Source organism: Scyliorhinus torazame, chromosome 14 (assembly GCF_047496885.1).
Source record: "Scyliorhinus torazame isolate Kashiwa2021f chromosome 14, sScyTor2.1, whole genome shotgun sequence".
Lineage (NCBI taxonomy): Eukaryota > Metazoa > Chordata > Chondrichthyes > Carcharhiniformes > Scyliorhinidae > Scyliorhinus > Scyliorhinus torazame.
The window spans coordinates 20,076,633-20,093,548 of record NC_092720.1 but is presented as its reverse complement, the minus strand read 5'-3'; the positions used below and the strand labels follow the sequence as shown (position 1 = coordinate 20,093,548).

At 52.5% G+C, this 16,916-nt stretch overlaps 1 protein-coding gene across 1 annotated transcript in view; it reads right to left on the bottom strand.

The window, feature by feature from the left end:
- dhx36 (DEAH (Asp-Glu-Ala-His) box polypeptide 36) overlaps window positions 1–15,877 on the bottom strand; it is a 93,158-nt gene extending 77,281 nt beyond the window's left edge. Inside the window, 7 exon segments of the mRNA XM_072473797.1 lie at window positions 187–266; window positions 4,626–4,796; window positions 6,991–7,029; window positions 8,794–8,971; window positions 9,741–9,868; window positions 15,616–15,696; window positions 15,698–15,877. Of these exon segments, the coding sequence (XP_072329898.1) occupies window positions 187–266; window positions 4,626–4,796; window positions 6,991–7,029; window positions 8,794–8,971; window positions 9,741–9,868; window positions 15,616–15,696; window positions 15,698–15,802 (782 nt within the window). The 5' untranslated portion in view covers window positions 15,803–15,877.
- Window positions 15,878–16,916: the final 1,039 nt, after the last annotated feature.

Here is a 16,916-nt window from a genome sequence, read left to right as displayed (position 1 = left end):
CCAAAACAATAGAACTAAGTGAATTTGAGCAACAGTCAAATCATCGGATATTCATATATGGCACGCAAATGTTCAGAAGTACAGTCATTGGTAACCCGGTTCATCGCCAGCATGATTGGAACTTTACACAAGCACTGCTCATTGCTTGTTGCATCTCGCTTGAGTTACGAAGCAGTCGGCACTCACCTCTGTAACCTGATCTGGTAGCCAGTACTGTTTCCATCACCACAGGCTTCTGCTCTTTCTGCTGCTACCCTCTCGGCTATCTGAAGGTGCAAAAACAATGTTAACCCAAGACCACAAGGTGAAGAAGCAGAAGTAGGCCACTCGGCCCATCGAGTCTGCTCCGCCATTCAATGAGATCATGACTGACCTGATATAATCCTCAAATCCATTTTCCCATCTTATCCCCATGACCAGTGATTCCTTTATTAATTAAAACTCTGTCTCAGCCCTGAGCATACTTAACAACCCAGCCTCTACGGCCCTCTGCGGTAAAGAATTCCAAAGATTCACTACCCTCTAAGAGAAGAAATTCCTCCTCATTCATGTCTTAAATGGGTGACCCCTTCCTCCGAGATTGTGCCCTCTTGTCCTAGACTCTCCTCTAAAGGGAAACAACATCTCATCATCTGCCATGGCAAGCCCCCTGAGAATCCTATAAGTCTCAATAAGGTCACCTCTCATTCTTCTAAACTCCATTGAGTACACGCCAAACCTACTCAACCCCTCCTCATAAGAAAATCCCTCCCTATATGGGTTCAACCTAGTGAACCTTCTCTGGACTGCCTCCAATGCCAATATATCTTTCCTCCGATAAAGCGGCCAAACCTGTTCACACTGGAATAGGTCATTTAGCTATCAACCTTGTAGCCTTTCTTCCATTACTAACAAAAACGATCAAGATAAGTCAGCTCCCTTGACTTAATGTGGGAAAAAAAAAGTTCCAGAATTCTACTACGCACTAGGTGAAGAAATGCTTCCGAATTTACTAAGTGACCTGGCTATCAATTCAAGATTCACTCCCTTTGTGCTTGATTCCCTAGTCCTTACTCTGCATCTACCCTATTGAATCTTTTACCTATTTTAAACTTCAATTAATTCAGGGATATTGAGGCAAGTGAGTGGGGGACATGCAGAGACACTGGCCATAATTTTTCAGTCTTCCTTACAGTTGGATTGGGACAGGGGTGCCCCCAGAGGACCGGAGGATTTCAAATGTTACAGCCGTGTTCAAAAAGAGGGTGTGAGCCCAACAACTACAGGCCAGTCAGTTTAACGTTGGTGATGGGGAAATGTTGAGGAACAATAATTCGGGAAATGTGGACAGGTTAAGGACGGCCAACATGAATTTCTCCAGGGAAAATCACATTTCACTAACTTGTTGGGGTTGGAGGTAACGGAGAGGGTTGATGGGGACTGCTGCTTCTATAGTGTGCGTGAACTTACTACAAAAGGCACCCGAGACAACGCCATGCAATAAACGTGCAAGCAAAATTATAGCTCATGGAATAAAAGGAAAGAAGGAATATGGATATGGAAGTGGCTGAGGGTTAATCAGTGTTATTCACATTGCAGGAAGGTTTGTATTGTTGTCAGTCAGTGTTGGCACCCTTGCTTTCCCTGATATATATATATATATGAATGAGCTAGATCTTAGAGCACAGGGAACGGTTTCACGGTTTGCAGATGATTCAAAACTTGCAAGCGTTGTGAACTTTTAGGATAGTGTAGAACTTACGGGCAGCGCGGTGGCGCAGTGGGTTAGCCCTGCTGCCTCACGAAACCGAGGTCCCAGGTTCAATCCCGGCTCTGGGCCACTGTCCGTGTGGAGTTTGCACATTCTCCCCATGTTTGCGTGGGTTTCACCCCCACAACACAAAATATGTGCATGGTAGGTGGATTGGCCACGCTAAATTGCCCCTTCATTGGAAAAAATGAATTGGGTACTCTAAATTTTTTTTTTTTTTAAAGGATAGTGTAGAACACTCAAAGGAGCATAGCCAAGTTGGTTGAATGGCCGAACAGGTGCAAGATGAAATACAATGGAAAGAAAAGTGAGTTATTTTATAGGAAGAACATGGAGAGGTATAAAATAAAGGGTACAATTCTAAAAGGGGCGCAGGAGGAATCCTGGGTGCGTGTGTGCATAAATCTTTGGACGTGGCAAGACCGAATGAGTGAACCATTAATAAATCGTACAACATCCCGGGCTTTATTAATAGGGACAGAGTACAAGGGCAAGAAGGTTATGCAAAATTTGTGCAAGTCACTACTTCAGCCTCAGCTAGAGTACTGTGTCCAGTTCTAAATGTCACACATTTAGAAGGATGTGAAGGCATTAGAGATGGTGCAGAAGATTCATGAGAATCTTTCCAGGGACAAGGAACTTCAGTTCGGAAGATAGATTGGAATGTTGGACCATTTTCCTTAGAGAAAGATGGCTATGGGGAAATTTGGGCGAGATATTCAAAATTTGAAGAGCCTAGTGTGACAAATGCAGGATTTTAAATATATTGGATTATAAACATGTGGCAATTTAGGGTTAAAAGCCTGGGTACAAGTGTGTTTGACTGCAATAGTCACATTTAAAAAAAAAGATTTTTTTTTGCAAGACCAGAAAGATTTTGGGAGCGAGAGGTGAAATTGACCACCGTAAAAGCATTAATGCACTATTGTTTGATTGGGGGAGTCAATGTGTTTTCAAGCTGGGAAGTTTATTTGTTTTCAGCTTGAGGAGATGATGGCATGGCTGGGTGGAGCTAAGGTATTCAGACATTTAGTAGAATCATAGAACAGAATCTCTACAATGCAGAAGGCGGTCATTTGGTCCATCGAGTCTGCACTGACCCTTGGAAAGACACGCCCTGTCCCTATCACACACACACACACGCACGCACGCACGTGCCCGGAATTGAACCCGGGTCCCTTGCGTTGTGTGGCATATTAACCACTGTGCCACCTGCAATTAAGGGTATTGTATTTACTGTATTTAGTAGCATTGTTTGAGGGGTAATTATAAACTATGTCCCTGTGTGAGGTTAAAGATTTTAATACTGTGTTAATAATAAAGTTTTGTTTTACAATACCAAATCCCTATTTCTTGTGCAATGACTCCTGGAGTGAAGTATTCTTTCCGCACAGTCTTACAAAATAAACTAAAATATTAGGTTTTTGATCCAGTATCCTAGCCATTGTTGGGGTGTGGTCTGGGAGGATCGTAATACTAGACAGAATAGATCGGGAGAAACTGTTCCCACTCATGAAAGATCAAGAGTGAAAGAGCACAGATTTCAAGTAATTCATAAAAGCAGCAAAACCAATAGGATAATTTATTTGTTGCACGGTGAATGGTTTGGGTTTGGAATGCGAGTATGTGGCGGAGGCAGGTTCAATTGCAACATTCAAAAAGGGAATAAGGCTGTTTTCTGAAAAGGAAGAATATGCAGGGTTAGAGAGGGGTGGTGGGGAGATGACTGGCGCAGTTGGTGAGCTGGTGCAGTCACGGAGGGCCAAATGGTGGCCTCCAGCCAATTCTGTGGCTCTGTGGTCACTTGTCAAAAGTCAAGAGAATACAATGTCAAGTTTATGCAATGTACCCTCAAAATGTAACCCTTTAAATCCCAGTAATATTCACATATTACCCACTAGCAAGGGTTTTGCAGGGTGAACTGGTACTATCATAGATTGCCTTCCTGCTGCGACTTAAATTGAATTGTGCAGGTCCAGATTTGCTTCCCAGGAGGATCATGGCTTATGTCAGAGTATAAACACACCAAAGAGACCAGGTCTCATTTGGAATCAGGGGATGCGATTACAGAACGGTTCAATTTGTAGTAAAGAGATTTCAACACGAACATCTTTTTTGGGGCAGCACGTGGCACAGTGGTTAGCACTGCGGCCTATGGCGTTGAAGAATCGGGTTCGAATCTTGGCCCTGAGTCACTGTCCACGGGGAGTTTGCACATTCTCCCCGTGTCTGCATGCGTTTCACCCCCACAACGCAAAGATGGCATTAGAGATGGTGCAGTAATTCATAAAAGGGTAGGTGGATTGGCCGTGCGAAATTGTTCCTTAATTGAAAAATAATAATAATTGGGTACTTTAAATTAAAGAAAAAAAAAACTCTTTCGCACAGAAAGGATGATCGTCATGTCCTCACTGTTCAAGCCTGTAATTCAGGGATGGCCACATTTCGACCACACTTGGGACGCATGCTGTGTTGCCCAGAAAATAATTACAACATACACAAAAAAACATTAAGTTGATGGATTTCTTCAGTTTAGAAGAGACAGCTTTCAGTCATCAGAAATTCACTTTTTTTTAAAAAATGCATCATTACTTATTCGCATTATACTGGAACAGGTCCTCAATACATTTTGTCACATTGTTTGCCTTCAGCCTTTTTTTAATACATGAATTGTGCTGCCATTTTAAAAGGTAATTACTAAACTGACAGCTGGGTATTGAACCTGCTCACAATGCCAGTGGGGCATTGTATTGTCAGGTTGTTTATTAGATTGGCACAGAGCAAATAACCAAGTCACGTCGACAACGCATGGGCTGTAGTTTGGACACCCTGGCAAAGCAGGCACAAGAGGCGAGGAAAGAAAGCCAAGACTTACAGAGATTGCACTGATCCGCCGGGGCTGTGTGCACACGACCCTGCACAAAGAGCCCTTTCCACTCTGAATGTAGTCGTCCAGAATGAACTGGGTCACCTGCGTGGTTTTCCCACAACCCGTTTCTCCACTTATGACAAGCACCTGGTTTGTGTTTATTAAGTCCACAACCTCCTGCAATTCAGATTTTGTATAAAAAGAACACAAGATCAGTCAAGGCCTATGCTGGAGGTACTATAGTGCTCACAATCCAATTATCATCGCTCCTGTTTATTCAAGAGTTTTTCTGCGATCAGGTTTCTTGCCTCAGTCTCCAGCCTGTCAATGTCACTTGTACTGCTTCAGTTTCTGAGGAGTTGGGAACAATATTGACCACGGAAATCGTTAGCCGTGGCATCCGACTTTATGCTGGAAGGAAGTTCACTGATGGAGCAGCTGAGGATAGTTGGGCCTAGGTGACTGTACTGAAGAACTCCTGCAGTGATGCCGAGGCTGAAATGATTGGTCTCCAACAACCATAACCGTCTGCCTTGGTATTAGGTAGGGTTCCAACTAAGAGTGGAGATTCCGCCCCCCCTCCCCCCTCCCCGATTTCTAATGAGTTCAATTTTATTCCAGTTCGGTGGTCCCACATTCAGTCGAATGCTCCCTTGACGTCAAGGGCAGTCGCTCCCGCGTCAGCTCTGGAACTCAGTTCTTTTATCCATGTTTGGACCAAGGCTGTAATCAAGGGTGAAGCCAAATATTCTGAGCAGAACTTAAATTGAGCGCTAAGCAGGTTATTGTGAGTACCATCTCAAAGCACTATCAAAGGTACCCTCCATCAATTTGCTGATGATTCAGAGAAGACTGATGGGACAGTAATTAGTTGTATTGTATTGCTTCATGCTAGAGTGCATTAAAAAAAAAAATCCAATTGTTATGAGCCAGAGTTTAGAGAACCCCAAAGTGTAGCATGGAGTTCACCTGACCCACAACTTTTAATAGATTGTGGTATGGGGAGCACACGGCCCATTCTACAGGTGTGGTACAGCAGAAATGGAAAAGTATTGTTTAAAGCAAAACAATGTTTATTCTATGAACTTAAGTTAACCTTTTTAAAACATACAGTGAACATCTTAGCAACCATTAATTCAAATACAATCCCCAAAAAATACAACACTGAGTAATCCTTAATAACTTCCCAAACAACATCCTGAAGACAAAAGAAACACCTTTTAACAGAAGCACATTAAGTTTACATTCACTACTGAAAACATTTATAATTCTGAATTCACCAAATGATCAAGAGATAGTCTTTTCATGGCAGAGAGATCAACAGTACACCTGCTCTGTCTGGCTTCAGCTCCAACCCTGAAAACGAAACTAAAACACACCCTGCAGCAAACAGCCTAAAACGAAAACTGACAGACAGCCCAGCTCCACCCACTCTCTGACATCACTGCAGTAATAAACACCCATTTCTTAAAGGTACTCTCACTACAGATATTTATATACACACCCATTTACAAACACCCATTTCCTAAAGGTACTCTCACATGACACAAGGGCAATTTAGCGTAACCAATCCATCTACCCTGCACATCTTTGGATGTGGGGGTGAGACCCACACAGACACGGGGTGAATGTGCACGGACAGTGATCCGCGGCCAGGATTGAATCCGGGTCGTCCAAGCTGTGAGGCAGCAGTGCTAACCACTGCGCCCCCCGTTGCTGGAGTACATTGAGAAGATCCATTCCAAACCGCTCTTGTTGAACAGGGGATACCAGGACATTTTTCTATGTGGTCGGGTAGGTGCCTGGGTTGTAGCTGTAATGGAACAGCTTGGTTTAAAAAGAAAAGGGGATTGCAAGAATACAATGTAAATCCCAGCAAGGCAGAGCATTCTCAACATGGTCAGAAGCCACACAGAAGCTTGGGGAGTCTGGAGGGCTGGAACGGATTGCTCCAGCACTTGGGAGTAGGATGTGTTCCTTTGAGTTGGATTGTTATATTAGTTATATGCCCACTTGTCATTTAATGTAATATGGAAGTCCGTAATCTGTCAATGTAATAAAAATCATACAAATACTGAACAAAGTTGAAGTTGCCAGACTACCAACTCTTGGTTGCATCTGCAACAATGGAGGAAGCTAGCTAATATTATAGAGCTCTAAATATTTTTTAAAGGTTTTTAAAATTACAAATGATTCTGAGTTACTAGACATTATAGCTAGATTGATGGAGGGAAAGGGATAGGTTGTTCATGTGGCCTTCTGGCCATACGTTTGGATAAATTTGATTGCAGTACACATATCCTACAGTAGATAAATCACCAGAGAAGAACATTATCCGCTTTATATACATTATCTTAAAAAAAACACTTACATTCCTCATACTGAAGGAGGGGAGTTTTTCTCGGAATCTCTGAGAAAATAAAACGGGAATAATATGGATTAAAAAGTCACAATATTACTGTCATCATAGAAAGATAATTATATTCAGGAAATCAGATTTGGATAAAAGTGCTCCACTTCTTTATATAGACTGAAATGAATTGTGCACAGTTAGTTATTACAATGTCACAGTGGTGCTTTACTTTGGATGGCTAGATTCAGACTCTGTATAGCACGGTGGAAAATATAAAACCCAGACATGAAAATGGAAATACAAAGCTGACTCATTAGCAACTCTGCAGCTTCAATTTCCTTCATTCACCACTGGACGCCGTGTCTTCAGCTCACCCCAAGCTCTGGACAATCCTCCCTGAACCTCTCCGTCTCTCCTCCCTTATCTGGCTCAATACCAGATCTTGTTTTATTTTTAAAAAATGATCACTACTGCAAATCAATCACCTTGGGACTTAGTTTTCTTAGTTACATTAAAGGCACAATATAAACACAAGTTATTATGGTTCTGCTGTAAAGAGGAAATTAAGCAGCTCAGCTGTAGCTTCAACAACTCCTGATATTAATGTTAGCCTGTTTTATTCCCCACTTCACAAAATCTGAAAGATTGGCACAATCGTCCCACCACCTTCGGTAGGAGATGGTTCAGCTTGGCAGCACTAGACCCGCAGTTTTCTGAAAATGTTTAATAAAAAGTCAGATCTAATTGGCATCTTGACTAGACAGCTCCTAAAATATATTTTAAATGAATGTTTCCAACGAAACAAGAGCCGTCATACTGAAGGTGGCCCGTCATTCTGACCTTCTGGTTTTCTATTTAAAACATTAGTAAACTATTCCAAATGTTAATGCTGACACAAACACGACGGGCTGAATGGCCTGCTGCTCTGCGCTGGATGAATTCTCCTGCGATGGCTGGAAGTGGGTATTTTCAAAGCATTTTTCAGGCAGCATTAGTGATTCAGACATTGAAGGGCTACGGGGAAAAAGCAGAAGTGAGCCTAATTGGGTCGCTCGTTCAAAAGGGCCATCACAGGCACGATGGGCCAAGTGGCCTCGAGTTGCACCTTTGTGACACTAACTCTATCCCAATAAAATTCCTCTTAAAATGGCCTTCCAACTGTATCAGCGCAAGCTTTCTTTCTGTCAATTTCCAGGAGCTATTTTTGTGGCCTCACCAAAAGAGGCTTTTGAATTACAAACAGTTTTGTGACGTGGATGGTGACCATAAAGAACTATGATAAACTCAATTTATGTAGAACACCTAAAATCAAAGGAAAGGAGGTAGTTGCTCATGAATCCAGGTGGATTTAAATCCAGGTCTCATGGGTGAAATAATAATATTTTATTGTCACAAGTAGGCTTACATTAACACTGCAATGAAGTTACTGTGAAAAGCCCCTAGTCGCCACACTCCGGCGCCTGTTCGGATACAGAGGGGGAATACAAAATTCTCAGCTGGTATGGGAATTGAACCCACGCTGCTGGCCTTGTTCTGCATTACAAACCAGCTGTCTAGCCCACTAAGATAAACCAACAGCACGACCAATTGTGTCAGCCAGTACATTAAATTCACTTTTGACTACATGGAAACTTTGTGAGGGAATACCTCAGGGGTAACATGGAGCATGTTACAGGTCACCGACACTTGTGGGCTCAGGAAGGGGATACAGAAGACAAACCACAAAGTGTTGAGCATCATAGGTTAAACATCATTCTTCCCAACCATTCATTCTTTGTGAAATCCTGTCCTTTAGATTGCCCACAATTCCAGCATCAATACCTTCATGTCCAGGTATCTCAAACTCGTTGTTTTCTTTGCAAGGTTTTCTCTCAGCTCCTCATCCAAAAACACATCCTGAGTAATGGTTTCGAAGAGGTACTCTAGGTCAGCAGGGGTCTCTGGTTTTGTTTCCTTGATTTCCTTGATGGGTGTAGATGTAGAGGAGGGATATGCACTTCTGTGATGGAATGCAGGGAAGAAATAAAGTTCAGATACAAATCAGAAATTTGCCAGAGAGTAATAGTAACCAGTTTAATCTGCTTTAGTGGTGCAGATGCACAAGAACATACTTGCAATCATATAAGCACCTTCCATGATCTCAGGACATCAGAAAGCATTTCATAGCTTAATGAAGCATTTTTCAAAAGAAGTCCTGGCAGGGAAATGAGGAAGCAATTTGCACGTAACAGCAAGGAGATAAATTCCCAGATAACTTGCTTAGTGATGTTCGTTGAGGGGGTAATGGTGAAGGAGGATGCCACTGCTCATCTTTGAATTTTACCATGGGATCATTTGTGCCCACCTAAATAGGCAGTCAGGACCAGGATACTGGCTGGAAAGTATGATTTGGTGAGTAGGATTATGTCATGCTATTAATTCCTCAACTAGTCTATGGAACAGGTCTCCCAATTTTGGCACAAGTGCCCAGATGTTGGTGAAGAGGACTTTGTCTGGTCGGCAGGGCTGGTGACACCATTGTCATACAAGTCGCTTAGGTCGACACTGGGCGGCCCATCCATTTTTATTCCTATTCCTCTTTTCAGTAGTAGCTTGACGTAACTGAGGGGCTTGCCAGCAACATTCCAAGTTGTTTGACCATGGAGCCACACAATAAGCCAGAGATTATCACAGGAAGAGGAGGGATAGGTTGCCCGTATCTCCACCACAATGGAGAGTGCTAATGTAAAATGGCTACATCTTAAATGTCAAAAAGATAGCTGAGTTACCTCCAGTTTTTGCTCGAGTCAGCCGACACTGAGGAACGCTGGTCTCTGTAGTCATTCCGTGTCTGGACAGAATTCAGTAGTCGGGTGATGTGTTCCTCTCTTGCTTCATCCATCTGCACAACTGCCCTCTAATGGAACGGCAAAAAGAGCTGTACAGTATTTTTTTTAATGTGTTCACTCATTTAGGCGATGGCATCTTACTTTAGGAACCCAAAGAATAATTAATTCTCAAAAATTTGTCAATATTTTCAGTTCTGACGAAAGGTAATTCCCCGGAAATGCTAACTTTGCTTCTTTCTCCACAAATGCCATTGAGTCTTGCTGAGTTTTTTCTGCAGGATTTCCCTTTTATTTTAGAGCGTAATTAAACGTCCAACTTACTAACTGCAGTACAAGTAAATCACAAAGACATATGTTGCAGTAAGCATTGGGACGGTGCGGAAATTCAGGAACAAAGAGACGCAATCTTAAACTTAGAGCCAGCCAGGTCAGGAGAAAAAATTAGGCAGCACTTTTTCAAACGCATGCATCACAAATCTGGAAACTCTCCTTCCAAACACTGTGGCTTCTGGGGAACAACTGTATCGTTCAAGAATGACATAAATATTCACTGAGGTTATCAAGGTATATGGGGCAAGGTTGGGCAAATGGAGTTGGGTACAGGTCAGTCAACTGAACAGCAAGAGACGGATTGCGGCGTTAAATAGCCAGCTACTGTCCCTAACAAACATAAAGGGATGATATTTAAATTGGCCAAAATAAAGTATTTCTACAATTCAAATGCAACCAGAACAGATCAGTCGGTAAGACCCATGAAACCAACTGGAGAAAAACTCTTCTCTTAAAATTGACTGGGACCAAAAAGTGCAACATTACCTTGGTTTCACTCAGAGGAACTCATGGGTTTCTCAGAAAAAAGATTAAACCGAGGCCCCATCTACCCTCTCCATTAGATTCAAAAGGTCCCAACGGAAGGTGTCGGTGGGGGAGGGGGGACGATAGTGGAGGAGGCGATGGTGGGGGGGCTTGTGCCGGGAGGGGGGGGCTTGTGCCGGGGAAGGCGGGGGCTTGTGCCGGGGAAGGGGGGGGGGCTTGCGCCGGGGAAGGAGGGGGGGCTTGCGCCGGGGAAGGAGGGGGGGCTTGCGCCGGGGAAGGGGGGGGCTTGCGCCGGGGAAGGGGGGGGCTCGTGCCGGGGAAGGGGGGGGCTCGTGCCGGGGAAGGGGGGGCTCGTGCCGGGGAAGGGGGGGCTCGTGCCGGGGAAGGGGGGGCTCGTGCCGGGGAAGGGGGGGCTCGTGCCGGGGAAGGGGGGGCTCGTGCCGGGGAAGGGGGGGGCTCGTGCTGGGACGGGGGCTCGTGCTGGGACGGGGGCTCGTGCTGGGACGGGGGCTCGTGCTGGGACGGGGGCTCGTGCTGGGACGGGGGCTCGTGCTGGGACGGGGGCTCGTGCTGGGACGGGGGCTCGTGCTGGGACGGGGGCTCGTGCTGGGACGGGGGCTCGTGCTGGGACGGGGGCTCGTGCTGGGACGGGGGCTCGTGCTGGGACGGGGGCTCGTGCTGGGACGGGGGCTCGTGCTGGGATGGGGGGGTTGCGGGTGGGGAGCTTTGTGAGGGGGGTGCTGTTGTGTGTGTGTGTGTGTGTGGGGGGGGAAGTTGTGTGTGTTGGGGAGGGGGAGTTGTGTGTGTTGGGGGGGGGGGGAAGAGTTGTGTGTTGGGGGGGGGGGAAGAGTTGTGTGTGTTGGGGGGGAAGAGTTGTGTGTGTTGGGGGGGGAGAGTTGTGTGTGTTGGGGGTGGGGGAAAGAGTTGTGTGTGTTGGGGGGGGGGGGGAGAGATGTGTGTGTTGGGGGGGGGAGAGATGTGTGTGTTGGGGGGGGGGAAGAGTTGGGTGTGGGGAGTTGTAGGTGTTGGGGGGGGGGGAGTTGTGTGTGTGGGGGGGGGAGAGTTGTGTGTGTGAGGGGGGGAGAGTTGTGTGTGTGGGGGGGAGTTGTGTGTGAAGGGGGGAGGTGTGTGTGAAGGGGGGAGGTGTGTGTGTTGGGGGGAGTTGTGTGTTGGGGGGGGGGAGTTGAGTGTTGGGGGGGGGGGGGGGAGTTGTGTGTTGGGGGGGAGGGGAGATGTGTGTTGGGGGGGAGGGGAGATGTGTGTTGGGGGGGGGGAGAGTTGTGTGTGTTTGGGGGGGGTGGGAGTTGTGTTTGCGGGGGGGGTTGTGTGTGTTTGGGGGGGGAGGGGAGTTGTGTGTGCTGGGGGGGGGGGGGGAGTTGTGTGTGTTGGGGGGGGGGGAGTTGTGTGTGTTTGGGGGGGGGTGGGAGTTGTGTGTGTGTGGGGGGGGGAGCAGAGTTGTATGTGTTGGGGGGAGGAGGAGGAGATTTTTGTGTTGGGGGGAGGGGGAGTTGTATGTGGGGGGGGGGTTTGTGGGAGGGGGAGTTGAGTGTGGGGGGGGTTGTGTGGGGGGGGGTTGTGGGGGGGGGGTTGTGGGTGGGGGTGTGTGTGTGGGGGGGGGTTGTGTGTGGGGGGGTTGTGTGGGGGGGGGGTTGCGTGGGGGGGGGGTTGCGTGGGGGGGGGTTGCGTGGGGGGGGTTGCGTGGGGGGGGTTGCGTGGGGGGGGGTGCGTGGGGGGGGGTTGCGTGGGGGGGGGGTTGCGTGGGGGGGCGGTTGCGTGGGGGGGCGGTTGCGTGGGGGGGGTTGCGTGGGGGGGGTTGCGTGGGGGGGGTTGCGTGGGGGGGGTTGCGTGGTGGGGGGGTTGCGTGGGGGGGGGTTGCGTGGGGGGGGGTTGCGTGTGGGGGGGTTGTGTGGGGGGGTTGTGTGGGGGGGTTGTGTGGGGGGGTTGTGTGGGGGGGTTGTGTGGGGGGGTTGTGTGGGGGGGTTGTGTGGGGGGGGGTTGTGTGGGGGGGGGTTGTGTGGGGGGGGGTAGTGTGGGGGGGGGTAGTGTGGGGGGGGTAGTGTGGGGGGGGTAGTGTGGGGGGGGTAGTGTGGGGGGGGGTAGTGTGGGGGGGGTAGTGTGGGGGGGGTAGTGTGGGGGGGGTAGTGTGGGGGGGTAGTGTGGGGGGGTAGTGTGGGGGGGTAGTGTGGGGGGGTAGTGTGGGGGGGTAGTGTGGGGGGGTAGTGTGGGGGGGTAGTGTGGGGGGGTAGTGTGGGGGGGTAGTGTGGGGGGGTAGTGTGGGGGGGGTAGTGTGGGGGGTAGTGTGGGGGGGGTAGTGTGGGGGGGGTGGTGTGGGGGGGGGTGGTGTGGGGGGGGGTGGTGTGGGGGGGGGTGTGGGGGGGGGGTGTGGGGGGGGGGTGTGGGGGAGGGTGTGGGGGAGGGTGTGGGGGGGTGTGGGGGGAGTGGGGGGGTTGTGTGGGGAGGGAGTTGTGTGGGGAGGGAGTTGTGTGTGTTTGGGGGAGGGGAGTTGTGTGTGTTGGGGGGGGGGGGGGGGAGTTGTGTGTGTTTGGGGGTGTGTGGGAGTTGTGTGTGTGTGGGGGGGGGGGGGAGAAGAGTTGTACGTGTTGGGGGAGGAGTTGTTTGCGTTGGGGGGAGGGGGAGTTGTGTGGGGGGGGGTTTGTGGGAGGGGGAGTTGTGGGTGGGGGGGGTTGTGTGTGGGGGTGGTTGTCTGGGGGGGGGTTGTGTGGGGGGGGGGTTGTGTAGGGGAGGGTTGAGTGTGTTGTGTGGGGGGGGTTGTGTGGGGGGGGTTGTGTGCGGGGGGGTTGTGTGTGGGGGGTTGTGTGGGGGGGGTTGTGTGGGGGGGGTTGTGTGGGGGGGGTTGTGTGGGGGGGGGGGTTGTGGGGGGGGGGGTTGTGGGGGGGGGGTTGTGGGGGGGGGGGGTTGTGTGGGGGGGGGTTGTGTGGGGGGGGGCTTATGTGCGGGGGGGTTGTGTGGGGGGGGGGTTGTGTGCCGGGGGGGGGGGGTTGCGCGCCGGGGGGGGGGTTGCGCGCCGGGGGGGGGGGGGGTTGTGCGCGGGGGGGGTGGTTGTGCGCGCGGGGGGTGGGATTGTGCGCGGGGGGGGGGGGGGGATTGTGCGCGGGGGGGGATTGTGCGCGGGGGGGGGGGATTGTGCGCGGGGGGGGGGATTGTGCGCGGGGGGGGGGGATTGTGCGCGGGGGGGGGGGATTGTGCGCGGGGGGGGGGGGGGATTGTGTGCTGGGGGGGGATTGTGCGCGGGGGGATTGTGCGCGGGGGGGGATTGTGCGCGGGGGGGGATTGTGCGCGGGGGGGGGGGATTGTGCGCGGGGGGGGGGATTGTGTGCGGGGCGGGGATTGTGCGCGGGGATTGTGCGCGGGGGGGGGGGATTGTGCGAGGGGGGGGGGATTGTGCGCGGGGGGGGGGATTGTGCGCGGGGGGGGATTGTGCGCGGGGGGGGGATTGTGCGCGGGGGGGGGATTGTGCGCGGGGGGGGATTGTGCGCTGGGGGGGGGATTGTGCGCGGGGGGGGATTGTGCGCGGGGGGGGATTGTGCGCGGGGGGGGGGATTGTGCGTGGGGGGGGGATTGTGCGTGGGGGGGGGATTGTGCGCGGGGGGGGGGAATGTGCGCGGGGGGGGGATTGTGCGCGGGGGGGGGGGAATGTGCGCGGGGGGGGGAATGTGCGCGGGGGGGGGGATTGTGCGCGGGGGGGGATTGTGCGCGGGGGGGGGGATTGTGCGCGGGGGGGGGGGGGATTGTGCGCGGGGGGGGATTGTGCGCGGGGGGGGGGATTGTGCGCGGGGGGGGGGATTGTGCGCGGGGGGGGGATTGTGCGCGGGGGGGGGGATTGTGCGCGGGGGGGGGATTGTGCGCGGGGGGGGGGATTGTGCGCGGGGGGGGGGGATTGTGCGCGGGGGGGGGGGGATTGTGCGCGGGGGGGGGGGATTGTGCGCGGGGGGGGGGGATTGTGCGCGGGGGGGGGGATTGTGCGCGGGGGGGGGGATTGTGCGCGGGGGGGGGGATTGTGCGCGGGGGGGGGGATTGTGCGCGGGGGGGGGATTGTGCGCGGGGGGGGGGATTGTGCGCGGGGGGGGGATTGTGCGCGGGGGGGGGGATTGTGCGCGGGGGGGGGATTGTGCCGGGGGGGGGGATTGTGCGCGGGGGGGGGATTGTGCGCGGGGGGGGGGATTGTGCGCGGGGGGGGGATTGTGCGCGGGGGGGGATTGTGCGCGGGGGGGGATTGTGCGCGGGGGGGGGATTGTGCGCGGGGGGCGGATTGTGCGCGGGGGGCGGATTGTGCGCGGGGGGCGGATTGTGCGCGGGGGGCGGATTGTGCGCGGGGGGCGGATTGTGCGCGGGGGGGGATTGTGCGCGGGGGGGGATTGTGCGCGGGGGGGGATTGTGCGCGGGGGGGATTGTGCGCGGGGGGGGGATTGTGCGCGGGGGGGGGGATTGTGCGCGGGGGGGGGGTTGTGCGCGGGGGGGGGTTGTGCGCGGGGGGGGGGTTGTGCGCGGGGGGGGGGTTGTGCGCGGGGGGGGGGGGTTGTGCGCGGGGGGGGGGGGTTGTGCGCGGGGGGGGGGGTTGTGCGCGGGGGGGGGGGTTGTGCGCGGGGGGGGGGGGTTGTGCGCGGGGGGGGGTTGTGCGCGGGGGGGGGGTTGTGTGGGGGGGGGTTGTGGGGGGGGGGGTTGTGGGGGGGGGGGGTTGTGGGGGGGGGGTTGTGGGGGGGGGGGTTGTGGGGGGGGGGGGTTGTGTGGGTGGGGGGAGGTTGTGTGGGGGGGGAGGTTGTGTGGGGGGGGGGAGGTTGTGTGGGGGGGGGAGGTTGTGTGGGGGGGGGGAGGTTGTGTGGGGGGGGGTGGGGGGGGGGAGGTTGTGTGGGGGGAGGTTGTGCGGGGGGGGGGGGGAGGTTGTGCGGGGGGGGGGGGGGGAGGTTGTGTGGGGGGAGGTTGTGCGGGGGGGAGGTTGTGCGGGGGGGGGGGGAGCCCGGACCAGCCCCCTCCCCCTCACCTCGCTGCGCTCCTGGTCTTTGTTTTTCTGGCCCTGCCGCTTGGCGTACCACAGGCCGATGTCTTTGCCTTTCAGATTTCCGGGATGGCGGCCGCGGCCCTCTCCCGCCGGCAGGGCTGTCCCAGCCCCCGGAGGCCGAGGAGGAGCCCCCGTCGCCCCGCCAGTCTTTCCGGTAACCCGCACTCATGTTTGTCTGGGCAGCGAAACCCGCTCGGCGCCGGGGCAGCGAAAAACGGCAGCGACCGGGGAGGCGGAGAAACGCCGCGGCGCAGCCTGATGGCGTCACAAGCAGCCGTCCACTGATTCTGACATCACAGAGGGTTCAGTGCCTGAGCTCACAATACCCCCCACCCGCTGTGGGGATAATCCCAGCACAGATACCCCTCTGTGGGGAAAAATCCCAGCAGATATCCCCTGTGGGGATAATCCCAGCAGATAGCCCCCGTGTGGATAATCCCATCAGATATCCCCTGTGGGGATAATCCCAGCACAGATACACCCTGTGGGGGATAATCCCAGCAGATATCCCCTGTGGGATAATCCCAGCACAGATTTATCCTATGGGGATAATCCCAGCAGATACTACCCTGTGGTGATAATCCCAGCAGATAGGCCCTGTGGGGATAATCCCAGCACAGATACACCGTATGGGGATAATCCCAGCAGATACTACCCTGTGTGGATAATCCCATCAGATGACTCCTGTGGGGATAATCCAGCACAGGTACCACTTGGGAATAATCCCATCAGAAACCCTCTCTGAAAAATCCCGGCAGGAAACCCCCTGTACATAGAACATAGAACATAGAAAATACAGCACAGAACAGGCCCTTCGGCCCACGATGTTGTGCCGAACCTTTGTCCTAGATTAATCATAGATTATCATTGAATTTACAGTGCAGAAGGAGGCCATTCGGCCCTTTGAGTCTGCACCAGCTCTTGGAAAGAGCACCCTACCCAAACTCAATGTGGGATAATCACAGCACAGATACACCTCTCTGGGACTAATCCCATCTGATAACCACGGTCAGGATAATCCCAGCACATACCCACTGGGAATAATATCAGCAGATACCCTATGTGGGGGAAAATCCCAGCACAGATACACCCTGTGGGAATAATCCCATCAGATAACATTTGTGGGGATAATCCCAGCACAGATGCCCACTTGGAAATAATCCCATCAGAAAGCCCCTGTGGGGGATAATCACATCACAGATACAACCTGTGGGAATAATCCCAGCAGATAACCCCTGTGGAGATAATCCCAGCACAGATACACTCTGTGGGAATAATCCCAT